The 27059-nt window shown below is 44.1% G+C and overlaps 1 protein-coding gene across 1 annotated transcript; it reads right to left on the reverse strand.

Annotated features, from left to right (window-relative positions):
• Nucleotides 1–582: 582 nt before the first annotated feature.
• Nucleotides 583–19304, reverse strand: CLN5 (CLN5 intracellular trafficking protein). Its single transcript, XM_082246609.1, has 4 exons — nt 19184–19304; nt 11770–11944; nt 3067–3292; nt 583–1147 (listed from the first exon to the last, which is right to left on the reverse strand). Exons 1-4 carry the CDS (start codon nt 19258–19260, stop codon nt 654–656), a joined length of 972 nt encoding a protein of 323 aa, XP_082102735.1. The 5' UTR covers nt 19261–19304; the 3' UTR covers nt 583–653.
• Between the last annotated feature and the right edge of the window lie 7755 nt (nt 19305–27059).

The raw sequence follows: 27059 nt of genomic DNA on the forward strand, positions 1-27059 counted from the left end.
ACACAGGCACAGGGGCACAGAGGATTATTAAACAGACTGTAGACAAGGATATGAAACTTTAAATAAAACTACAGCAGCAGGAGGGGAGGGGGTGGTCACTGACACAGGAGCAGACAGGCAGGGAGGGAGGGGGAGAGAGGACAGGAGGGCTGCGGATGGCAGAGGCAAGTGAACGGACCACAGTGCCAGGGCTTAGCAGTCATGGTATACCATGGTCAGTTTACAGATAGTAGGATCAGCCAGGTATTTTAGGTAATAGAAGGGGCCAAATTACACAGCAAAGCTCTGTGTTGTATAACTGCTTTATTAGAATTCTTTTTTTTTTTGTTAGGTAACAAATGCTTTAAAAATAAATGCTGCTGTTTGTTTTTTAAATATAAATACTCAGAATAAGTATAATGACTAAGCCCCTCCCCTTCATGACATTGTTGAAAAGTGGCAGAGCATGGGTGACCTTAAAATGTTGCCCCCCCCCCCCTAAAAAAAGTTCTGTGGACGCCCATGAGTAGCATATTTCACTTGTATACCATTTTTATTACCAAACTGAACTTTGACTATGCCTTTTAGTCCTTCTGAAGTCACAACTGGCATGCAATAGAGCCAGTCACTGGTAAAGACACATGGAATGTTTTATATGGCAGACAAGTCAGAGCCTATCTGGATGGCAGAGGGATTTCCTCATATGTTATTGTAACGTAAGGAGGTTTCATAGGTAAATACCAATATTCAAAATTATAAAACAAATAAAATGTCTTCTGTAACACAGATTTCCCATAAACGTCAAGGATGCTCAAAAGAAGCTCTTTAAATGATTGATGCGGTCTGTAAGGGAAATAAAACTTGCGAATCTCAGTTGCTAGTGACTTGTTCCCATGTGGGCCGAAAATGGAGCTTGCATTCCCCAGGTACACAGGCTCTCCACTATACAAGAACAAGCGAGTATAGTTTGTCTGAACGCTCTTCTTGAAGGTGGCGCCAAGCTCTGATAATTTCTGGTAGGTTCGTAGCACAAATTTGCTGCAGTCATAGGAATCAAACCACAATGTTGAGTTAGCTGCCACCGATTCCTTCACAGTCCATGTCTCATAGTAAATGCCAGTGTTGTTATCTTCTTTTATCCATTTTGCCAACTGATTAAACATGGAACCTATTATAATAAAGAGAAGTAAACTAAGTTACGATCCAAGAAAAGTATGAGAAATTAGATTTTCATCTGCTAAACATGTAATGGTTAAATAAGGCTTGGGAAGGGGCCAGCATCCGCATCTAACTTTTGACTGACCTGCTGGTTTCTAATGCTACATATAGGAGCTCATTGCTACAACTACTAGGTTTGACTGACTTTATAGGGCCCATACAAATAGTCACATTAAGGTAACACATTTGGCAACACATTGGGGTTGATTTACTAAAGCTGGTGAGTGAAAACTGGTGCAGCTTTGCAAAGAAACCAATCAGCTTCCAGGTTTTTTTGTCAAAGTTATTTGAACAAGCTGAAGTTAGACGTTGATTGGCTACATGGCACAGCAGCACCAGATTTTGCACTCTTCAACTTTAGTAAGGATTCTTTCACGCAGCCCGTCCGTTGGACGGACTCAGTTTATCTCAGCGGGGGATCGATCCGCCGATCCCTCGCTGAGCAGGAGGATGGCAGCTGTTCTCAGCACTATGTGCGGAGACACAGCTGTCAGTTCCCCATACATCTCTATGGGGGAATCGGATGGAAATAGACCGGTCCATTTTCATCCGATCCACTGGACGGATGGAAAATAGGGTTTCCATCCTTCCAGATTTGACGGATCGGATATCAGCGGACATATCTCCGCTGACATCCGATGACCCATAGGGATGCATGGGGGGGACCGTTCAGATCCGCCAAAAAAAAAACGGACAGGCGGATCTGATCGGTCCGCCTGTGTGAAAGGGGCCTTAATCAGCCCTATTACCCCTGTGCATTCCATGTGGTGTGGTGAGGTACCATTGATTATGAATGGCCTGGTAGCTGGTGACCAGCGCTAGAATGCAGAGCAGTTCATCACATCAGATGGAGTGATATCCTTCCCTATGGTTTTTTTGTACATTCCTAGCTCTAATATCTAATCTAACCACAAAAACCCAAGTAACATTCCTCCTACTGCCCCAAGGGCATTATTACTCCCAATCATTCAGGGGCATTTAGTAATCCCACTTACACTGACAGGGCATTTTTAGCTCCCACTAACCATTGACTGTCCTGAGTGGGTGCTGTTCCTGAGATATGTACAATAGTCATTGTGTAACAAAAACAGTGATGGGTACTTGAATCCCAGTAGATTCTCCAAGTGCCTACAAGTCACACCTCACTAGGCAAGCAAAATAATGTACATAACCTAGACCAGTGATGGCAAACCTTGGCACCCCAGATGTTTTGGAACTACATTTCCCATGATCCAAAAACACACTGCAGAGAGCATGAGCATCATGGGAAATGTAGTTCCAAAACATCTGGGTTGCCAAGGTTTGCCATCACTGACCTAGACAAATCTGTACAAGTGCGATCGAAAACGGCAAACTTCCTCAAAGTGGAACATTACAGACTGGGCTTGCGTAACCTGCGATGTGGTATATAATAACTTGGTTGTCTTGTTGCGGCCTCTGCAGCTTACGCATTTATTTGCAAATGTGTGCAAATTAAACCCCTGTTTTTAACGTGAACTGTTAAACAGGACAATTCAGTTTGTCACAGGCTGGTTGATAAGTTGAGCAGGGAATTTTTCTTTGTTGTTGTTGAAGAGCTGTATAATAACTGCCAGAAATTGGAGCTGCAAAAAGCAAACACTCCGATTTTAGCGATCAATTTTCTTGGCTTGGCTAGAACATGAAGGAGTTGTCTGAATGATTGCTGTAAGTAAACATCCTCATTCCTGTCACATACCTCATTTAAAGTCCCAAACCTTCCTTTTGTCTTTCAATTACAGGGATGGAGATACAAAACCTTGCAATCTCATTTAAAGTCCCCCTCCCCCTTTTTCATTCCTGTCCCAGCAGTTTTTTCATCGAACTTTTGTTTAACATTTGTATCTTTACCTGAGATTGTTGCTACTGGAACTAAAGTTCCATAGGTCCTCCAGTGTTCATCATCTATCCCTTCAAAGAAGCAGGCTGCTCCTTGATTACACCAGAATGGTTCCTCTACGTCAGACCGTAGGTGAGGGAATGTACAGTTACCAAGTTGGAAAAGCTCATACCATTCTGCAGTGTAATTTTTCCCAGTCAGGGAGCTCTTGAATCCAATAGCATCATGCATAATTTTCTAAAAGAAAAAAAAAAAGAAAAGAAAAAAAAAACAATAACTTCTCTTGATAAAAGAAACATTTTTGAATTTGTACTGTCTTTAAAATCAAGTCTACCATAGCAATGTGTTATGATAAACACCCCACTTTAGGTCCAGGGAGGAATTGTGGATGGAGTTTACCCGCCACCCAGAATGTGGCATTTTAGAAGATAAGCTGGTGGGAATGGTAGGTCTAGCCGTATACTGGGGTCTATTCTATGTTTTGAAGTTGACCCCTACAGTGTATAAATACAGTTTATAAATAGTCCATATTTAATAGTCACAGCAATTCATTTCCATGCTAAAAACATATTTATGAGTGTCAACTGCTACATTTAAAATTAAAGGCACTTGGTAGGACCATACATTAGAACACAGCATGCATTACAGAGAATTGGAACAATCATCCCAGCCACACTGCGACTTCAGCTACCCTCCAAAGACAGTAGATAGGTATCTTATAAGGACGGGCGTCCATTATGATTTCTGTTACTGTGCCATGTATAGAGTCTGTACCCCATTATTTGTTAAACCATCATGCCATGTTTACCAATAATAATTATGCAGCATTATGCCATTGTGCACAAATACTCTCAGATAAGCATGATAACACTTATTCTTTAGTGATGACTACATTAAGACCTCATTCACATGGGGCTCTTCTAAATGTTTTTTTCCAGGCAGAAGAAAATTCAAGTTAGACTTACCGGTAACTTGTTTTCCAATAGTCTTTCAGGACAGCACCTTAGAGAGAGATGGCTCCTCCCTCTCCTCATCAGGAAACACCCCATCCACCAGATTTTAAAAGGAGGCTTCTCCCACCATTCATCAGTTTGTAGAAGAGTACCTCCGGCCCATGCTGGAACACATAAACAGATATGGTTAATCACAGCAATACATTTTATACAATAGGGCGGGATCCTCCTGCTGTCCTGAAAGACTATTGGAAAACAAGTTACCGGTAAGTCTAACTTGAATTTTCCCTAAAACGTCTTTCAGGACAGCACCTTAGAGAGGATTATCGAGACTTACTCAATTTAGGGAGGGACCACAGCTTGCAGGACCTTTCTGCCAAAAGCCTGATCTTCAGCTGCCAAAAGGTCCAACCTATAGTGTCTTGCAAATGTAAAGTAGCTTGACCACGTAGCCGCTTTGCAGATTTGCTCTGGAGTGGCACCAGCTTTCTCTGCCCATGTAGTGGCTAACGCTCTAGTAGAGTGAGCTCTGATCCCCTGCGGGGGAGACAATTTCATTTGGGAGTAAGCCTCTGAAATAGCGGATCTGAGCCATCTGGCTATTGATCCTTTTGATGCCTGGCGACCTTTTTTGTTGCCAGAGAAAAGAACAAAAAGAGAGTTTGATGATCTAAACTCTTTAGTAACCTCCAAGTAGTGTATAAGAACCCTTCTTACATCTAGGTAGTGAAAGCTTTCTTCCTTATCTCCTGATGGATTAGGGCAGAAGGTAGGTAACACAATTTCTTGTGAGCGGTTTCTCGTTGAAGCTACTTTTGGGAGAAACCCTGGATCCGTCTTGAGAATTATCCTGTCTGGATATATGGACAAGAAAGGTTCGATAGCTGATAAAGCATGTAATTCACTGATTCTTCTTGCTGATGTTATTGCCACCAAGAAGACCGTCTTGAGGGTAAGGTTTTTTAGTGTAACCGTTTCTAGTGGTTCAAAAGGTTCCTTTGTGAAGGCCTGAAGGACCACCGACAAGTCCCATTTGGGGAAGCTTCTGACAGGCACTGGTCTGGAGCGGGTAAGGGCCCTGAAGAATCTGATGATTAAAGATTCTGAAGAAATGGGCCTTTCCAAGAATACCCCCAGGGCTGTAACTTGTACCTTGAGGGTACTTACTGCCAAACCTTTTCCTGCGCCCTCCTGTAGGAACTCCAAAATTGAAGTAATACTGTTCAATTTTTGATCTTTCGATTCACACCAGGTATTATATGTCTTCCAAACTTTTGCATATATATTCCTTGTGACTTTTTTCCTACTGGAAAGTAGAGTAGCAATTAATGCGTCTGAAAATCCTTTCCTTTTCAGCAGTTGCTCCTCAGATACCAGGCGGTGAGCTTTAGCTTTTCCACTTCTGGATGATAGACTGGACCTTGAAGCAGTAGGTCTTGACGAAGAGGGAGCTGAAAAGCAGGTTTGACTGATAGTTGAAGGACAGTCGAAAACCAAACCCTTTTGGGCCAATAAGGTGTGATCAGGATCACTGAGGCTCTTTCCATTTGGATTTTTCTCAATACCAACGGAATGAGCTGGAAGGGGGGGAAGGCATACCCCAACCTGAACCTCCAGGGATGTGCCAGGGAATCTACTCCCAGAGAGTTGTCGTTTCTGTGGAGTGAGAAGTAAAGTGGAAGTTTTGCGTTTTCTTTCGTTGCAAACAGATCCACCTCTGGCTTTCCCCAAGTCTTGGTTATCAACATAAAGACTTCTGGGTTCAAGCTCCATTCTGCTTCTCGGATCTTCTGCCTGCTTAAATAATCCGCCACACTGTTTAGTGTACCTTTTAGGTGGATTGCTGACAAGGAAAGTAACTGCCTTTCCGCCCATTGCAGAATTTCCGTTGCCAAAAGCTGTAGGGTTTTGCTTCTTGTGCCCCCTTGCTTGTTTAGATATGCCACTGTAGTGGCGTTGTCTGAAAGGACTTGAACATGAGTCCCCTGAAGATTTTGAGAGAAGGCAGTTAGGGCTAGGCCGACTGCCTTTAATTCCTTCCAATTTGAGGATTTTCTTGTCTCGGTCTGAGACCAAACCCCCTGTGCCAGGTTTTGGTTCCAGTGGGCTCCCCACCCCCACCTGCTGGCATCCGTTGTTAACCTCTGGTCTGCCGGGAAGGACCAGGCCAAACCCTGAGACAAGGTTATCCGATTTCTCCACCACCAAAGGGACCTCTTGACCTTGGTGGGGATTTTTACCTTTAAGTCCAAAGTCTCTGGATTGTGATCCCAGATTCTGAGGAGGAAATATTGGAGAGGTCGAAAATGCAGCCTTGCCCATTGGACAGCTGGAATTGATGCAGTCAGGTTTCCAAGGACTGACATGATCTCTTTGATCGACCACCACTGATTTGTTTGTAGCCTTGCTACCAAATTCTGTATTTTGACCTGTTTGTCCTCTGGTAGGAAGATTCTTTGTTCCACAGAGCATAACTGAAACCCTAGGAACTGAACCCGCTGAGCCGGTGTGAGATTCGATTTCTTGATGTTCACTATCCATCCCAGAGCTTCTAGATGACCTCTTGCCTTGTGCAGGTCCTCTTGAAGTTTTTCCTTTGACGGGGAAAAGAAAAGCAGGTCGTCCAGGTAAGGCACCACAGAGATTCCCTGAAGGCGGAGGGGAGCTAGACACTCTGCCATTACCTTCGTAAAAATACGAGGGGAGGATGATAGCCCGAAAGGGAGTGCTTTGAATTGGATATGGAGCATTTCCTTTCCCAGATTTACTGCCAACCTTAGGAATCTCTGTGAGCGAGGGGCAATAGGGATATGTAGGTAAGCATCCCTTAAGTCGATTGATGCCATGAAGCATCCTTTTGTTAACAGGGTTCTGACTGTAAGAATTGAGTCCATTCGAAACTTTTTGTACAGAACTGACCTGTTTAATGGTTTCAGATTCAGTATAAGACGAAAATCCCCCGATGGTTTCTTTATCAAAAATATGTGGGAATAAAATCCCTGATGTTGTTCCTCCACTGGAACTGGACAGACAACTCCCTGTCGCCTCAGGTCCTTTAACAGGTCCATCATAGCCAGGGCTTTTTCTGCATCTCTTGGGAGGTTTGTGACAAAGAACCTTTCGGGTGGCGTCTCTGAAAACTCTATGTTGTAGCCTTGGGACAGCATACCCAGAATGTATTGATTTTCTGTTATGGCTGCCCAATAGGGGAGGAATTCCCTCAATCTTCCTCCCACCGGCAATGTCTTGTCATTGTGTTTTGTTGGTTGACACAGGAGGATGGAAGAGAACACCTCCTTTCCCTTTGGGTTTTTGTGTCGACCAGTTTCTTCTCTTCTCCTGGGGTCTGCTATTTTGCTGAGCTTTTTGAGGTCGAAAAAGCTTCTTTGCTGCCTGTTTCTTCTTCACAGGAAAAGACTTCTTTTTGTCTGCTGTTCTATCTAGAACAGAGTCTAGCCCAGGCCCGAATAGTAGATCCCCTTGAAAAGGAAGTCCACACAGCTTATTTTTAGAAGCTGTATCTCCAGGCCATGTCTTTAACCAAAGAGCCCTTCTGGCTGAGTTGGATAAAGCTGCAGATCTTGCTGTCATCTTCACTGACTCTGCTGAAGCGTCAGCAATGAAGGCTATGGCCGTGGAGAGCGTGGAAAAGGAATCCAAAATTTCCTGTTTAGGTGAGTCTGCTGTGATGTGTGCTTTTAGCTGGCTAAGCCAGTATTCCAGATTCCTGGACACACAGGTTACTGCCATGGCAGGTTTCAGACTCCCCATGATGGATTGCCAGGATCTCTTAAGTTGCTGGTCCATCTTCTTATCCATGGGATCCCTCAGTATTCCCATGTCTTCAAATGCTAGGTCTGTTGACCTAGAAACCTGGGAGAAGGCTGCATCAATCTTTGGCATCTTATTCCAGGGAGCTCCTGGGTCCTCATCAAAAGGAAATTGCCTTTTAAAGGCTTTAGGGAAGAAGGTTTTCTTTTCCGGTTCAGCCCACTCATGTTTTATTGCATCTGAGATGGTCTGATGCACTGGGAAGATACGGCCCTTAGGCTCTTCCAAGCCTGCATACATTTTGTCATGTAGGGACAGTTCCTTCTTTTCCTCCTCTAGACCCAGGGTGATGTAAACTGCCCTCAGGAGACCATCCACTTGCTCTAAGGATAGTTTGTATTTAGTGGGCCTGCTTTGTGCCCCTCCCCCCTCTTCTTCCTCTGAATCCTCCTTGGAATGTGAGGGGGAATTATCTCCTTGGGTGGAAGGAACCCCTTCTGTCCCCACCGAAGGAACCAATTGTGAACCCTGAGAGGACAGTGAGGCTGATGGCTGACTCAGGGCAGGGTCCTGTAGGGATGACCGAAAAGATTGGATGGTAGCATCCAATTCCTTCCTCACAGATGCGACTAAATCGACACAAACTGCAGATGCTTCTTCCTTTACTAGTGCATCAATACATCCCTGGCAAAGTGTCTTTTTCCAACTTTCCGACAACTTTGCTTTGCATGAAGGACACTTTCTCTTGAAAACAGTTTCAGAGCTTTTAGCCTGGAAGACATGAATGGGAAAACATACACATGCTTCTTAAGAGTCAGCCTGATTCTCAGGGTCACCAAGGTGCACAGAAAGACATTTAAAGGGAAGTCCCATGTGCCCTGACAGGCCCCCAGCCACCGGGGGGGATAGTAAAAGGGATGGAGAGAGACCCCACAGTAAGATAGGCCATATAAAGATACCCCTTACCTGGGCCTTACTGGTGCCTGTGCCTGTCCCACTCGCTGAAGAAGCTTCCATTGCTTGGCAGCGGTATCACCCGTGGCTTCGGTACCGGTTCCGGAGACCAAAGCGCACCTGCACTGGACCTGATCCGGAATAAGGCACCAGCTTGCTCCTCCCTTCTTCCTCTGCGTCCGGCGGAAATGACGCCATACGCCCCCTGCAGAACGCTGCCCTTTCCGGAACCTCACTTCCGGTCCGGACGAGCGTCACTCGATCCGGAGAAATGGCGGCAAATTTGAAAAAAAGGCGGCGGAAACCTAAGAAAAATCGTTCCGCTCCTCCAAGATGCCTTCCCAGGGCTGTGCTCTGCGGGGTCTTGACTCAGCCTAGAGCACTGAAGAGGAAGAAGGAGCCCATGCACTGCAGTCGGTCGCGTGAATGGGAGAAGCAATCGTCTCCAAAAAAGGGTAGGTGGACGTAGGAAGCCCGGTCTCTCAGGATAGCACCTTAAGAGCCCAGCTCCCCACAGAGGTGTTCCTCGGCCGGAGGAAACACAAAAACTGATGAATGGTGGGAGAAGCCTCCTTTTAAAATCTGGTGGATGGGGTGTTTCCTGATGAGGAGAGGGAGGAGCCATCTCTCTCTAAGGTGCTGTCCTGAAAGACGTTTTAGGGAAAAGCAGCTGCAAAAACCCTCCTAAGCTGTGTTTTTTCAAGCGTATATAGGCACATCAAGTGCTTGTGCGTTAATTTATTTCATTATGCAATCAGCGCAATCTTAACAATAATAAATGAAAATTCCCAAAATATATAAAGTGCATAAATATCCGGCCTCTAACACTAAATGTGTATTCCACAGCACATCAACATGATAAATATCCAACAGTGCTGCGCCAGAAAAAAGTGCTAAAGTGCTAACAATTATAATCAATAAATTACATCAAAAAATGTTAACAGAAAATATATGGTGCAAAAGTAGTCCATATAGACAAATATTAATAGTGACAATTACCCGTGGCTAATATTTTTGTGCAAAATCCGCAAACAAAAAGTGCTCAGTGCTTCCCCACCACCCTTTCAGATGAGCCTCTCACCTCACTATCTGACCCTTGTTTCACCAGCGGGTCAGACTAAAGGGCCATACACACTATAAGATTTTCTGAAGACTTTTTCCTTCAGATTTACCTTTTCTATGTAGTGAAAGGGCCTGCCAGATTGCATACAAATTGAAAGTGTTTAGGTTTGACCTCATATTATATGGTTTTGGTAAATCTAAAGGAAAAAGTCTTCAGAAAATCTTATAGTGTGTATGGTCCATAAGCAGTTCCCCAATGGGGATAACTCCAATCAGGTGAAGATCTTTGGCTCTAATTCCTCAGATAAGCGATGATGGTTCACACATAAGGCCCCTTTCACACTATCCGTCCTTCGGACGGATTCCATTTTTCTCAGCGGGGGATTGAGCCGCCGATCCCCCGCTGAGCAGGAGGATGACAGCTGTGTCTCTACGCTGTGTGCGGAGACACAGCTGTCAGTTCCCCATGCATCTCTATGGGGGAAATCGGATGGGAACGGACCGTCGGTCCATTCTCATCCGATCCGATCCACTGGACGGATGGAAAATAGGGTTTCCATCCGTCCAGATTTGACGGATCGGATCGGGTCGGATGTCAGCAGACATGTCTCCACTACCATCTGATGCCCCATAGGAATGCATGGGGGGACCGTTCAGATCCGCCAAAAAAACAGACAGGCGGATCTGAACGGTCCGCCTGTGTGAAAGGGGCCTAAGGCAGAAAAAAATATCTAGTGCTCTCCATATATTAAGAATCACCATAAAGATTATTAAATGATGTGTACTCACAAGAAAGGCACAAACAGCTGTGCCAACTTTACAGGCATTCAAAAGATCTCATGGCCACAGTCTGACATGGACAAACAGGCTCTGCCTTTTTTTTTCTAGCGTAGCACTGTTGGATATTTATCATTTATTAATTTCATTGGCTGGAATATTAATTTATTCTGACCATTGAAATAAAAAAAACATCAAGCGCTAAAAAAAGCCTAGCAATAACGCGCGTTTACACACGTTTAGGTGTGTCGGGCAATTTTTTCTGCTAAAGCGCTCCTCTCTTAAAACACACAAGTGAGCTTTTTTTTTCTGCCTCTAAACTCCTGTAAACACCTACAGTTGCATGGACACAGGCTAGCGTGGAGAGGAGCTCAGAGGCGGAGAAAAAAAAGCTCAAAGACCTTATGTATCATGCACACTTGAGCTCAAAAATGCCTGTCTTACAGATGTTCGATGTTTGTTTTTTTTCTGCCTCTAAACGCCCCCCTACATTAGCCTATGTATCCATGCACACAGGCAAAAAAAAAAAAAGACCTATCACTTATGCGTTCAAAAGAGCAGCGTCATGGCTGAAAAAAAATGCCAAAATGTGCCTAAACATGGCCAATGTAATGAATAAATGCCCAAGCACTTGACGCATCTAAACACATTTGCAAAGGTGCGGCAGGTTTTTTAAGCTGCTTTTCATCTGCCAGGAGAAAAACATTTACAAAAGCCCCAGTGTGTGTGAGATCTGGTACACAATGAGTTTTTTTTCTGAGGGCGCTGATCAAGAGACGGTCAGCCCGTTTGTACTAGGCATTAGGTGAAGGTTACGGAGCATATTTCAACATTGCAAGCACAATGGCAGTCACAATTGTTTGGCCAGCATTCTGTCAGACACTGGCCGAACGTCTGCTGGTTTTTATTAAACGGGCCGATGTCACCTGACATTCGGCCCATGTGTACGGGGCTTTAGACAACAAATCCAGATGGCTACAGATTGCTAGAAAGTTGTGATTATCTGCAGGTAATTTTTAGTACAGTGACTGCCTAACTGAAAACTGCCACTGTATATAAGCCTTAAAGGAGTTTGCCTCCACAGTCAGCAAATGCAAAGCAGAAATTTTAATATTTTAGCAAAAGAAATGTAATTAACTAAATTTTGTTACATTTTTGTGATCTCTGATGTGTAAAAAAATTAATAAATACACCTACAAAATGACCGAGAAGATCGCCATACTTGAATTCCCAAACTGGTGCCTGTAGTCGAAAAATCTCAATGGTGTCTTCATCTTTCATCAAGGGAATAGAGCCATCTGCATATCCAGTAGGACAAAATGTATACTGGGCTTGACAGTAGGGATCTGTCTTAGGACGGTAGTCAAAGCGCCTGCATATAATAAGAAAATTAAAAGGTTACTCTAAAAAGAACTTTAGGAATTGCTGCAATTTGAGTATGTACTGTATGGAAAAAAACAAATGTCACCTGCTGTATGCATTTACTTTATCTATATATTAAAGTCAAATTCCAAGCCAAAATGAAAGATAAATAGTGCATTGTGCATCAATTACTTTACTTCTCAGTTTTGATTCCAAACACCTCTTCCTAAAGCCGGCCATAGACAGTTTGAATCTAGGCAGGTTCAGCAGTGCCTACAGCCGGGTGCTGAACTGCTGATTGTCAGAGGCTGAACGGACCGTGGCAGAGTGATCACACAGACAACTGTACAGCCCGGAGATCACAGAGCACAGGCACAGGGGGGGACAGATCACACACACAGCCTGATCACCTACCCGGGGCAGAGTGATCACACAGACAACTGTACAGCCCGGAGATCACAGAGCACAGGCACAGGGGGGGACAGATCACACACACAGCCTGATCACCTACCCCAGGGCAGCTTCTCCTCCATCCTAACACATGGTGCCCACCTCCTCTGCAGCCCAAGCTGTCCTCTGACTCCCAGGAGCTGGCTCCTAACAGGCTGAGCTGCTGCTGACTTCCTCCACAGCCCTGACAGATGTCCTCCATGCCTGCTGCTTTCTCTCCCCTCGTGTTCCCTGGCCAGGCTAGTAGGGAAGACAGCGGCCGTGCCTGCGACCCCTAGACAGGAGTGCGCCCTAGGCTGCTGCCTAGTTCGCCTAGCCGGAGTGCTGGCCTTGCACATTGGATGTTACTTTATCTTTCTTAGGTGGCTGTCAGTGGCATTTTGGCAGAAAAAACACTTGATGCGTTTGGATGCATTTCTGCAAAAACACCGCTTCTCCTGGACGCACTGTGCTGGTGGGCTTTTTTCTGTCTCTAAACACTCCTGCTTCTAAACTACTCTAAAAGCCTGTGGGGGTTATTTACTAAAGGCAAATCCACTGTGCACCACAAGTGCACTTGGAAGTGCAGTTGCTGTAGATCTGAGGGGGACATGCAAGGACAAAAACAGCATTTTTGCTTGCACATGATTGAATGATAGAAATCAGCAGAGCTTCCCCTATTTCTGATATTCCCCTCATATCCAAAGCAACTCGTAGAGCACAGTGTATTTGCCTTTAGTAAATAAACCCCTATCTGTGCATGGACACATAGGCTAACATTTAGGGGCGTTTAAACGTAGAAAAAAACTAAAACTGCCAGACACCCCTAGGAGAAAAAAATGTCCAGTGTGCGTGAGGCCTAACAAATCAAAAAGTTAGTAAAAAAGTGGAACTAAGCCCTCTTATCGTCTTCAGCCATGGAAGCTGCCATATTAGCCTATGTTTGGCCTTCAACTGCCATGACGTGATCAGTTATGAAATCAGCCATTTGATAGACAGTTTGATTGAGAGCACAAGCAAAGGGACAGTTACATTCCGTGCCGGAATGTAACTGTTTTTTGAAACTGTTAAATTGATGGGTTTGGCTCCACTTAAAAGTCCTCTCTGAAGATATGATGAGAAGAAGTGAGAGAAAGATCCCACGCCCAGGGAAAAGATGTCAAACCAAGGGGTCACTCCACCACTGTGCTCAGGATAAGTTAACTGCTTACCGGCACGATTTGACCCTCAAATTATAGAGTGGACAAAATCAGCACGTAGTAGGATGTTCCCAGGGATCCTTACTGAGTATAGCAATTATCCAGTCCCTCATGAATGGCCAAAAAGGTGGCGTGCTTGTATCGATGATGATATGACAGAATGGTCAGCCTCACTAATCTCCTTATGATGTACGGATAATCACCAAGCAGTGTGGACCTCCAAATAGAAGAACTCCAATAGTGCAGTATGTAGACTTTTATTGAAAATAAATAAATATAGCAACTCACATGTAAGCAGATGACTCCGAACATGGACAAGCAAGATGGCTGCGGCGTGTGCGTATTTGCAACGTGAAGTGGATTACTGACGCGTTTCGTCATCAATAGGACGTTGTCCAAGGCGCCTTTGACAACGTCCTATTGATGACAAAACACGTCCACGTCATGTTGCAAGTACACACACGCCGCGGCCATCTTGCTTGTCCATGTTCGGAGTCATCTGCTTACATGCGAGTTGCTATATTTATTTATTTTCAATAAAAGTCTACATACTGCACTATTGGAGTTCTTCTTATTTGGATGTCCACACTGCTTGGTGATTATCCATACATCATAAGGAGATTAGTGAGGCTGACCATTCTGTCATATCATCATCGATACAAGCACGCCACCTTTTTGGCCATTCATGAGGGACTGGATAATTGCTATACTCAGTAAGGATCCCTGGGAACATCCTACTACGTGCTGATTTTGACCACTCTATAATTTGAGGGTCAAATCGTTCCAGTTAGCAGTTAACTTGAGCACAGTGGTGGAGTGACCCCTGGGTTTGACATATTTTCCCTGGGCGTGGGATCTTTCTCTCACTTCTTCTCATCATATTTTCAGAGAGGACTTTTCTGAATTGCATTTATTATTCATTTAATGGCTGTTTAAATAGGATTAAGTAGTATTGTTATCATTGGCGCTGCACCCCATTCTTTTAGTATTACCTTGTGGATTACAATCATATCCTTTGGTGCTGGCAGCCTTTATATTTTTATTATATTCAGATCTGACTGTTTTTGGACTAAACATGGTTAATTAATTAATTTTATTTGGCTCCACTTAAAGCGGTGTTCCAGCCTCCCTCTCCCTCTCCCCCTCCCCCTCCCCCTCCAAAAATTAAAAGTCAGTAGCTACACATACTGTAGATGCTGACTTTTAATATTAGGACACTTACCTGTCCTGGAGTCCAGCGATGTCGGCACCGCAGCCGATGTTTCCATCGGCTGTCGGGTGGTGCAGTGGCCATTGCCGGTGAGAGAACCCAGCAGTGAAGCCTTGAGGCTTAACGGGCAGGTCTCTAATGCGCATGCGTGAAGCTCGCTGCGCATTCGAATTGGCTTGGCAGTGGGGGAAGGAGGAGGGGGCCAAATTTCCGAGGGACAGCGCCGCGGCGCCGTTTCCCGGAAGTGGGGAAGGGTACCAGTCAAAAACAGGCAATCACCATTATTTTCAAAACACTCGATTGTCGCCCAAAGAATCGTGGTAAAATCATACAACCAGAATCGCGGGAAGTTCTGGATCTTCTTTAGGGCAACGGGTATCCCGCGATTTTGTTTGTGCGATTTTACCGCAATTCTTTGGGCGACAAATTGCAGGAAAATCATGCCGCGAATTGAGTGCCATTGAAAATAACTGGGAATTGCAAGGGCGCCCCACGATTTGCGGCACTTTGCAATTGCTGGCAGAATTGCGGTGATTCTGCCCACGATCCTGATAACCATAGTGTGAATGGAGCCTCCAGCAAAAAATTTCTCAGGTGTGAATGGGGCCTAAGGGCCCCACAATGCACAATAAAACGCGACTAAAATGGATTGAAATGTACATGCATTTTAGCGCAAGTCAGTGTGAATTGGCCCTTAACACCCAATGTGTTTCTGGAGGCCTACTCTGCCCCCTACATCAGAGCCTAAAGCGGAGTTCCACTCATTTTTAATAATTGGCCTCATTGTAATGTCCACCTATAGTGCTGTACTGTTTGGGTAGTTATATCTTGAAATTTCTAAAGCGAGTACCTTTTTTTTAATAGTTTTCCCCTCAACTTCCAGTCGCGTTTGCCTAGGCGACTACATCAGCAGCCTGGCCCGTTGACTCCTGGGATATCTATGTCATTAATCCCAGAAGTCTTAGGGCATTTCGTATTATCGCTAGATTTCCTTACCAGAACTGCATCTACGGGACTACTGTGCGGGCATGTTCCTCGTGACTGCGTAGATGTAGAGACGGGAGATGGCAGCTGCACGAAAACCCAGAAATGAAGCCAGGGTGGCTTCAGCTGCCCACATCTTTCATGGCCGCAGCCAAATCGAGGGTGAGAAAAGAAAACTAATTGGATTGTAAGTAATTACTGTAAATTAAATCTAGATAATCGTAAAATCCATTCTTTGGAGTTTACTAAGGCCAGGTTCACACATATGTGAAATAGATGTGGGTTTTTCTGCATCCAATTCGCATGACAGGAAAGTGTGACTGGCTCTCATAGGAGCTGGTTCACACAGCTCCAGGACAGCCACGGTCTGCATTTTAAAAGGGTCCTGTGCGTCTTCTGGTCCGGTTCAGGTGCAAATTCAGGCAAATATCTGAACCTGATTCGCACCTGAATTGGGAACAGGAACGCACCGGACCCCCTGCTGTGACCAGCGGCCGCAGCATATGTGAACCCAGCCTAAGGGATGCAGGGATCAATTATTCAGAGACAATTTGGTTATATCGTTGCCTACAGTGTCCATATCCTCTTGTAATTAGCAATATAACTAAATTATGTCAGAATAATTAATCCCTGTGTCCCTTAGGCCCGCTCACACTTTTGCCACGCTAAAATGCACTATTCAAGCACAAGAAAAGCACATGAGAAATTGTACCCTTTAAATACCCTGTAACTTTTCACATTGGTGAGCAGCATTTTAAAAAATTGTGTATGCTCCTTCCATTATAAGCCAATGGTGATGCACTTTGGTGCGCTTTTTGAGTCATGCCAATTTTTGACTGGGGATGAAACCGCATCAAAAACACACATGCCTTGTGTTATATTTTAATGCAACGCATTAAAAATGTGCTAAAAACATGATATGCATTTTTGGAAAAGAACTAGGGCCTTATGTTGACCATACACTAGCCGAAATATCGGGCAAACTCATATTCGAAAAACGAAAAATCGGTTGTGAGAGCAGACGATCGTGCCATCATGTAATGACCGAATTTCGAATGATAAATCGTTCAATGGACATAAATGAATTCAGTTTGTCACATATACCTAGTGCAAACAGGTCGGCTGAGAAACACCTTAACCTTTCAATTTATCGTTCGTTGATCGTTCGGTCGGCAGATTTTCAAAACTGTTCCTTCGATTTTTCGGCTCTGAAAAGTTGAAAATGATTTTCTATTTGTGCCCATTAACTGGACGAAAAACGGACGATTGGACCAAATGACAGATTTTCGAATGATTTTTTAACCACCATTAGTCTCCACCAACCCTTCTTCAAAATTCCTTGGCCACTACACCATCTCAGTGACAGCTGCAGCTTTGTAGAGGGATGGCATGCTTGCTTCTGCATTCATTTACGATTCCAACAGGTACACAAATCTGCCGCCCACACCATCATTTGTCATATAAAGCTATAATGGAGTTATGAAGAGGGTGGTAGGTGCTGTATGAATTCCCCGGAGGTGGCCTAGTCACATAATAAAGAAGGTAGAGCTGCACGATTAATGGTTAAAAAAACTGCAATCTCGAATAAAATAACCCTCAGAATCTTAAAGGAGTTGGAAAGTCAGAGGGGTTTTTATCTTAATGCATTCTATGCATTAAGATAAAAAACCTTCTCTGTGTAGCAGCCTCCCCAGCAACCCCCTAATACTTACCTGACAGCCCCAGCTGTCAAAAAAAAAAAAGGCAGCCAGCAAAGTTTATCACAACATTCCTCAGGGCTGAGAGATAAAATGAAAAATGGTATCATTTGGTTCTTTTAGATTAAAGTGATGAACGTCAGTGAGTAAATTAGGTCAGTTTAACCTCCTAAAGACTAAAGGCCCGTTTACATGATAAGAAAATCGGAAGGGAAATTTCATCCGACCAACGATCTGCCGATTTTCGGATTGTTAGTATGGTGCTTTCGACAGCTGATTACGGATTTTCGTAGGACAAAAACTGGATATGCAGGCTATAAAAGTTTTATCGTACATCAACACAACGTCCGATTTTCGCTTAATTAGTACAGTTTTCGTCTGAAAAAAATATTAAGAGCAAGACTAAGGCATGCTCAGAGACGAAAGAACATATAAAAAGCAATCCAACACATGACATCACTTCTGAAGTTGAATTCGGGAAAATTCGTATGAAAGTAACCTCTTCACTTTCCACATGAGACTAGCATGCAACAAAAAAACGGACGACAGATCGTTCGATAATCTGATCGTGTGTATGGGCTTTAGTCTTTTTCTGACATTTGTTGCTTAACAGTTAAAATCTGTATTTTTAGCTAGAAAATTACTTAGAACCCCCAAACATTATATACATTGTTTTTAGCAGAGACCCTAGAGAATAAAATGGCAGTCGTTGCAATATTTTATGTCACACTGTATTGGCTCAGCGGTTTTTCAAATGCAATTTTTTGGAAAAAAATACACTTCAATGAATTAAAAAAAAAAAACTAAACAATAAAGTTAGCCCAATGTTTTTGTATAATGTGAAAGATGATGTTACACCAAGAACCGTGATCCTCAGGCCCCTTTCACACAGGCAGACCGTTCAGATCCGCCTGTCCGTTTTTTTTGGCGGATCTGAACGGTCACCCCATGCATCTCTATGGGGGATCGGATGTCAGCGGAGACATGTCCACTGACATCCGATCTGATCCGTCAAATCTGGATGGATCGAAACCCTATTTTCCATCCATCCAGCGGATCGGATGAGAACGGACCGACGGTCCGTTCCCATCCAATTTCCCCCATAGAGATGCATGGGGAACTGACAGCTATGTCTCCGCACACTGCACAGGGACACAGCTGTCATCCTCCTGCTCAGCGGGGGATCGACGGCTCGATCCCCCGCTGAGAAAAACGGAATCTGTCCGACGGATGGATAATGTGAAAGAAGCCTTAGTCTAAGCAAAAAAATTGTGATTCTCATTTTATCCAGAATTGAGGATCTCTAAAAGAAGGGCTTCTCTACTTATTAGATATAGATTGTTCTCATTATGGCTGCAGACAATCAGACATCTTGTCTATAGAGGGCTCTATTGATTACAGACTGGGGGCTGATTTACTAAAACTGTCATGTACAAAATCTGGTGCCGCTCTGTATAGAAACCAATCAGCTTCCAGGTTTTATTGTCAAAGCATAATTGAACAAGCTGAAGTTAGAAGCTGATTGGCTACCATGCACAGCTGCACCAGATTTTGCACTTTCTAGTTTTAGTAAATCATCCCCATTGTGTCTAATAGGCAGAAAGCACCTATGACTTGTTTGTTAGTGTGCTTCATTTACATAAACCGAGTACAGAATTGTGACTTTCTATTATCTGACAGCCCATCACAGTACCCAGATAGAAGTCCAGTCTAGTAAGGACATGGCTTACCTGTATGGCACTGGCCACAGCTGCACCCCAGCCACACTGCACACTGACACCCCGAGCAGGACCAAGGCTAGCTCCATCCTTGTCACATATACCCCCAGGACCACCGATCACCGCACTTCCCCGGCTGTCACTAGTCTCAGGGCACTTCACTGCTGACTTCACATCAACAGGAAGTCAGTCAAGTGACCACTCAGACTGTCAAGCACTTCCTATTTCAAGCTCGTTTTTAGAATGTGTTCTAACTTCTGTACTCCGATGGGGGTCATGTGTTTATGTTAGTTTTAGTATTACATTATCTATACAGTAATCTTCACGAGATGCCCAATTGCCAGGAATAAAGATGGCCGCCGGGGAATTAGGGTGGGAAGTGATGTCAGCAGCAACGGGAATGAAGTTTGTGTGGGAAGGGAGGAGCCAGGGTTGGACGTCAGCAGCACAGAGTGACACTTGTAATAGAAAGGTGCTCTGTGTTGTGATGACTGCTTGCTTGGTCAGTGAGATGCTGCATCAGATGTAACTGTGTGCTGTCACTGTTGTGATGGAGGATATACAGAGACAGTGAGATGCTGCATCAGATGTAACTGTGTGCTGTGATGGAGGAAATATTGAGTCAGTGGGATGCTGCATCAGATGTAACTGTGTGCTGTGTGCTGTGATGATGGATATACTGAGACAGTGAGATGCTGCATCATATGTACAGTGCCTTGCGAACGTATTCGGCCCCCTTGAACTTTGCGACCTTTTGCCACATTTCAGGCTTCAAACATAAAGATATAAAACTGTAATTTTTTGTGAAGAATCAACAACAAGTGGGACACAATCATGAAGTGGAACGAAATTTATTGGATATTTCAAACTTTTTTAACAACTAAAAAACGGAAAAATTGGGCGTGCAAAATTATTCAGCCCCCTTAAGTTAATACTTTGTAGCGCCACCTTTTGCTGCGATTACAGCTGTAAGTCGCTTGGGGTATGTCTCTATCAGTTTTGCACATGGAGAGACTGAAATTTTTGCCCATTCCTCCTTGCAAAACAGCTCGGCTCAGTGAGGTTGGATGGAGAGCGTTTGTGAACAGCAGTTTTCAGTTCTTTCCACAGATTCTCGATTGGATTCAGGTCTGGACTTTGACTTGGCCATTCTAACACCTGGTTATGTTTATTTGTGAACCATTCCATTGTAGATTTTGCTTTATGTTTTGGATCATTGTCTTGTTTGAAGACAAATCCCCGTCCCAGTCTCAGGTCTTTTGCAGACTCCATCATGTTTTCTTCCAGAATGGTCCTGTATTTGGCTCCATCCATCTTCCCATCAATTTTAACCATCTTCCCTGTCCCTGCTGAAGAAAAGCAGGCCCAAACCATGATGCTGCCACCACCATGTTTGACAGTGGGGATGGTGTGTTCAGGGTGATGAGCTGTGTTGCTTTTACGCCAAACATAACGTTTTGCATTGTTGCCAAAAAGTTCAATTTTGATTTCATCTGAGCACCTTCTTCCACATGTTTGGTGTGTCTCCCAGGTGGCTTGTGGCAAACTTTATACAACACTTTTTATGGATATCTTTAAGAAATGGCTTTCTACTTGCCACTCTTCCATAAAGGCCAGATTTGTGCAGTATACGACTGATTGTTGTCCTATGGACAGAGTCTCCCACCTCAGCTGTAGATCTCTGCAGTTCATCCAGAGTGATCATGGGCCTCTTGGCTGCATCTCTGATCAGTCTTCTCCTTGTATGAGCTGAAAGTTTAGAGGGACGGCCAGGTGTTCGTAGATTTGCAGTGGTCTGATACTCCTTCCATTTCAATATTATCACTTGCACAGTGCTCCTTGGGATGTTTAAAGCTTGGGAAATCTTTTTGTATCCAAATCCAGCTTTAAACTTCTCCACAACAGAATCTCTTACCTGCCTGGTGTGTTCCCTGTTCTTCATGATGCTCTCTGCGCTTTAAACGGACCTCTGAGACTATCACAGTGCAGGTGCATTTATACGGAGACTTGATTACACACAGGTGGATTCTATTTATCATCATTAGTCATTTTGGTCAACATTGGATCATTCAGAGATCCTCACTGAACTTCTGGAGAGAGTTTGCTGCACTGAAAGTAAAGGGGCTGAATAATTTTGCACGCCCAATGTTTCATTGCGACATTGCAGCGGACAGACATTTACTGAAATTTTTTACACTTTTGAGGGGACCAGTGACATTACTACAGTAATCAGTGCTAAAAATATACACTGTTACTGTAATAATGACACTGGTAGGGAAGGGGTTAACCTATGGGCGATCAAAGGGTTACGTGTGAGCCTAGGGGGATGCTTTCTAACTGTGTGGGGGAGGGACTTGTGAAATTAGACCTGTGTTCCTATATAGAAGGATCACAGGGGCTCTATGATCATTTCAGAGAGAACAACGGTCAGCTGTGTTTACAACAGCTGACCATTCTTCTCTCTCAGCGGGAAGCGATCATGGGTGCCTAGCGACAATCGCACCCACCAGCCTCGAGGATCGGTATCCCCACTGCCTAGGGGGGGGGGGGGCGGCTGCACACCCCCAGAAGCGCTCCTGCGCACTCTCATTTGTCGGTTTGCGCAGCTGAGCCAGCCTTCCGAACTGTATCTGCGGTGGACGGTCGGCAAGCAGTTAATAACGCTCATTGTAATGCCACCCATATTCCTGTCCTTTTAACAGGGTGACAGCAACCTGACGCCTGTGCAGCATAGGTGTCAGTTTGCTGTCACCGTGTTTAAAGGACAGGAATATGGGTGGCATTACAATGAGTGTTATTAGGCTTGGTTCAAACTAGCCAAAGCTCTGAAAAGCGATCTGCAGTGGATCACTTATTTGAGTGTGACTGGAAGCCAAATTCCATTTTAGAATAGTGCTATTGTGCCACAACCACAAGCCAAGTGTTTAGCTCGCAGTTGTGGCACAGCCCTATTGACTTGAATGGAATCGAGTTTGCTAGTCAAGTCGACAAGCCACAGTACATTTTCTGCGGCCGTGACGCAAAGTGCCAGTTGTATTTTAGACTTGAGGCTCAGCGGCCTATTTTTACTGCCCCCGACCATCCATGTGAAAGAGGCCTTAAAGGGAAAAATGATCTGTCTGCAAGCTCTGACCCTTTAAAGAACAATAAATGACAATTTATTTTGTGTCTTATGCACTCCTGAGCCCTATTCTCTGTACATACATATTACCTGATCTCTGCGTTACACAATCCTGACCTCTACACATTGTACATTACACATTCCTGACCCTGCATTCTGTGCTTTACATCTTATGAGCCCTACACTCTGTATATTACATAAACCTGGCAGCTGCATTCTGTACATAATATACACTATATTACCAAAAGTATTGGGATGCCTGCCTTTACACGCACATGAACTTTAATGGCATCCCAGTCCTAGTCCGTAGGATTAAATATTGAGTTGGCCCACCCTTCAGCTATAACAGCTTCAGCTTTTCTGGGAAGACTGTCCACAAGGTTTAGGAGTGTATCTATGGGAATGTTTGACCATTCTTCCAGAAATGCATTTGTGAAGACAGGCACTGATGTTGGACGAGAAGGCCTGGTTCGCAGTCTCCACTCTAATTAATCCCAAAGGTGTTCTATCGGGTTGAGGTCAGGACTCTGTGCAGGCCATTCAAGTTCCTTCACCCTAAACTCGCTCATCCATGTCTTTATGGACCTTGCTGAATGAATGGGGAGTGATGCCACCCATAGACCTTCTAAAGGGCTTTCATTGTTGGATGTGTCCTCTGCACCCGTCTCCACAGCGAAGCCGCCGCTGACAGCTCAGCGTTTGATTGGGTCGGTTAGGCTTTAAAAAAGGTATATATACTGATTCCTTTTTTACAAGGCTAGATAGGTTAGTATTCGATTGTGGATGTCTGAAGATGAAGGGATTTTAGTGTTAAGGTGGACTTCTACCTTAAGTTTTAACCCCCCCCCCTACTGTTAACACAGTTTTACCACCCCACCTCATAATTCTCCTATGAGTACCCAAGAGGGGCCCTGCCAGGTAGTTTGTACAGGGCCCCATGATTTATAATGTCAGCACTTTTGGTAGGACAGTATGGGGGAGAACTCTGATTCGCTGCATCAGTAGGCCAATTTGGCCCTGTAAGGAGAACGTGCATTGGGGGGGGGGGGGGGCAGTTTGAGAAAGTAGAGTTTATTGATGGGACCCACTGGTAGGAGAGAATGCTGGGGGGAGCCCACAGACAGCCGCTCCTGGGCGAATCCATGTACAGCGCTCGCTCTAAGGAGGCTAGGGGGCGAGCACACGCCACCGGCAGTGGGGAAGCTGATGCCTGTGTCAGACGGCTTTGATTGCCGCCTGACACCCGCGATCGTTCCCCGCTGAGAGAGGACGGTCGGCTGTTGTAAACCCAGTGAGTTGTGAGTCCCAGTGAGTGAGGGGAAGAGGGGCATTTAACACATGGTGGTGATTGGGAAAGGGTCGCATGAACTTTTTCACAGAATTGGACTGTTTTTAAAATGTTTATTGTGTTTAACACTGGTGGAATGGATGACTGAAGTACAAGAGCACCTTTTAGTGCCAGTTCACATTATAGCAATGTCACACATCGCATGTGATTCGCACCGCACTGCTGTGTAAATCACGTGCAATGTAAATTCAGCCATACAGATTGTATGGCTGAATTCACATCACATTCGGACCAAAGGCGTGCAGGACACTTTTTTGGTCCGCGCCAGAATCTGATCGCATGGGTGTTCACACCTATGCGATCCGATTCCTATCCGAATTGACAGTTCACACTGCGATATGCAAACTAATCTAGGGGTGTCATTAACTTTGTATTGACACTCCCAGCTGTTTGCATATGGCAGTGTGAACTACCTGCGAGTCAGGTGCCATGCGGGAACACGCAGTGGATTCGCAGGGTTCCCGCATCGCACTAGTGTGAACCGGCACTTAGTTTTTTTTTTTTTGCATGTTTATTTTTTGATTACGTCTTCAATAATATCAGATATTGGTGAAGGTTATGTTCATATAGGGCTCATATTAACACTTTATATGGGTTAGCACTTATAGTATGTACACAGCTCTACCTTGGATCTAAGTGGCTATGCCAATTTAGATGTGTGAAGGTGATATGTATGTCATGTAATATTTGCACAAATGGTTATAAAACCTATGCTAAGCCCCCGTTCACATAGGGGCAATGCTACTTCGCACCGCGACCTCCGAGGTCGCAGTGCGAGCAGCGCGCCGCGACCTCGGAGCGGCCGCCACGGACTTCATAACATTGAAGTCTATGGCGGTCGCCTCCTGGTCGCCCCAAAGAAGCTCCGGACCCTTTTTCTAAGTCGGAGCGACTTGTGTCGCTCCTATTGGAACGGGTCCGCAGCTTCCCTATGGGAGGCGACCTACGGCGACCTGTGAGGCGACCAGGTCGCCTCACAGGTCGCCTTAGTGTGAACGGGGGCTTAGAAGAAAAATAAAATGGTGCACAATGGGGTGGATTTACTAAAGGTAAATAGTCTGTGTACTGCATGTGCAGTTGTTCTAGTTCTCATGCAAGGAAAATAAAAAAACCTGCATTTTTGCTTGCACATGATTAGAAGATAGAAATCAGCAGAGCTTCCCTTCATTTTAGAATCTTCCCCTTATGCCCCATACACACGTGCAGATTATCTGCAGACTTTTGTCTGCAGACTTACCAAAACCATATAATATGAGGTCAAACCTAAACACTTTCAATTTGTATGCAATCCGGCAGGCCCTTGCACTACATAGAAAAGGTAAAGGCCCGTACACACGTACCGATGGTCGGCTTACAAATGTTCCTCTTTTCTCCCCGGGATGTCGGTGTCTGCTGAAAAGTGCAAAGACAGCACAAGGACAGCACAAGAATTTTGTCCGCCGACTGCAGAAGTGATGTCATGTAATGGTTAACTTTCCCTGTGTTTTCTATTTTCTGAGCATGCCCAGTCTTGCAAATCTGCGGTCTGTCGGCCGAATTGTGTACTGACAGGCGAACAATCGTCCGTTCTGGTGTCGGCATACAAATATTTTCATGTTTGCACGAAAGACTTTTGTCCGCGGATTGTGCGCAGACATCTGTCGGAGGCACCATACTAACACGCGTACAATCGGCAGATCCTTCGTCCACCGACGTTTGTATGCCGACGATCGGTACGTGTGTACGGGCCTTAAGTCTGCAGACAAAAGTCTGCAGATAATCTGCACGTGTGTATGGGGCATTAGATCTATTCTAGAGCAACTGCAATTCCAAATATTTAGACATGTGCATGACGAAAAAATTAGTTTTGTTTAGATTAGTTAATCTAGTTATTTCGTTTCGTTCGATTTGGAATTTTATTTTCGAATTTTCTTCGAAATTACCGTTTTTTTCGATAAACTTTGAATTATACGAATCAAAAACGTTACGTTTTAATTTTTTTTTTCAATTTGAATGTGGCAAAGTGAACAAACAAAAGAAAACTCCTCATCAAATTATTACAATGACTCTTTAACCACTTGCCTACAGTGCACTTTCACCCCCTTCCTGCCCAGACCGATTTTCAGCTTTCAGCGCTCTCACACTTTGACTAATGCCCCATACACACGTGCAGATTATCTGCAGACTTTTGTCTGCAGACTTACCTTTTCTATGTAGTGCAAGGGCCTGCCGGATTGCATACAAATTGAAAGTGTTTAGATTTGACCTCATATTATATGGTTTTGGTAAGTCTGCAGACAAAAGTCTGCAGATAATCTGCACGTGTGTATGGGGCATGAGAATTACTCAGTCATGCAACACTGTACCCATACAAAAATTGTGTCCTTTTTTTCACACAAAAAACCCAGTATTGATCAAATACCATCAAAAGAAAGCTCTATTTATTTTTTGTGCTATAAATAAAAAAAGACTGAAAATATCGTGAAAAAACGCATTTTTCTTTGTTTCTGTCATAAAATTTTGCAAATTAGTAATTTTTCTTCACAAATTTTGGCCAAAATTTATACTGCTACTTATCTTTGGTAAACAAAAACCCAAATAAGTGTATATTATTTGGTCTTTGTGAAAGTTATAGAGTCCACAAGCTATGGTGCGAATCATTGAAAATTGATCACACTTGATCATACCTGATGTACTGAAGGCCTATCTCATTTCTTGAGACACTAAAAGGTCAGGAAAGTACAAATACCCCCCAAATGACCCCTTTTTGGAAAGTAGACATTCCAAGGCATTTAATAAGGGGCATGATGAGTTTTTTGAAGTTGTAATTTTTTCCCACAATGCTTTGCAAAATGAAGATTTTTTTTTTTATTTTTATTTTTTTTACAAATTGCCGTATTAACAGGTTATTTCTCTCACACAGCACATGTATACTTGCAACTACACCCCAAAACACATTCTACTACTCCTCCTGAGTATGGCGATACCACATGTGTGAGACTTTTTCACAGCCTGGCCACATACAGAGGCCTAACATCCAAGTAGCAGCGTCCGGCATTCTAGGAGCACAAATTACACATATCATTTCCTGACAACCTATCGCACTTTTGAAGGCCCTGGAGCACCAGGACAATGGAAACCCCCATAAAATGACCCAATTTTGGAAAGCAAACAGCCCAACGTATAATTTTTGAGGCATAATGAGTCTTTTGAATATGTCATTTTTTTCCACAAGTTTTTGGAAAATGTGGAAAGAAAATGAAAACACATTTTTTTTACACAAAGCTGTCCATTTATGCAATATTTCTAACACATCGCATGTACATAGCAAAACTTGCACCCCAAAATACATTCTGCTATTCCTCCTGAGTATGGCGATACCACATGTGTAACACTTTTTCACAGCCTGGCCACATACATAGGCCTCACATCCAAGTAGC

This window comes from Pelophylax lessonae (assembly GCF_965119305.1).
Source record: "Pelophylax lessonae genome assembly, chromosome: 2".
NCBI lineage: Eukaryota > Metazoa > Chordata > Amphibia > Anura > Ranidae > Pelophylax > Pelophylax lessonae.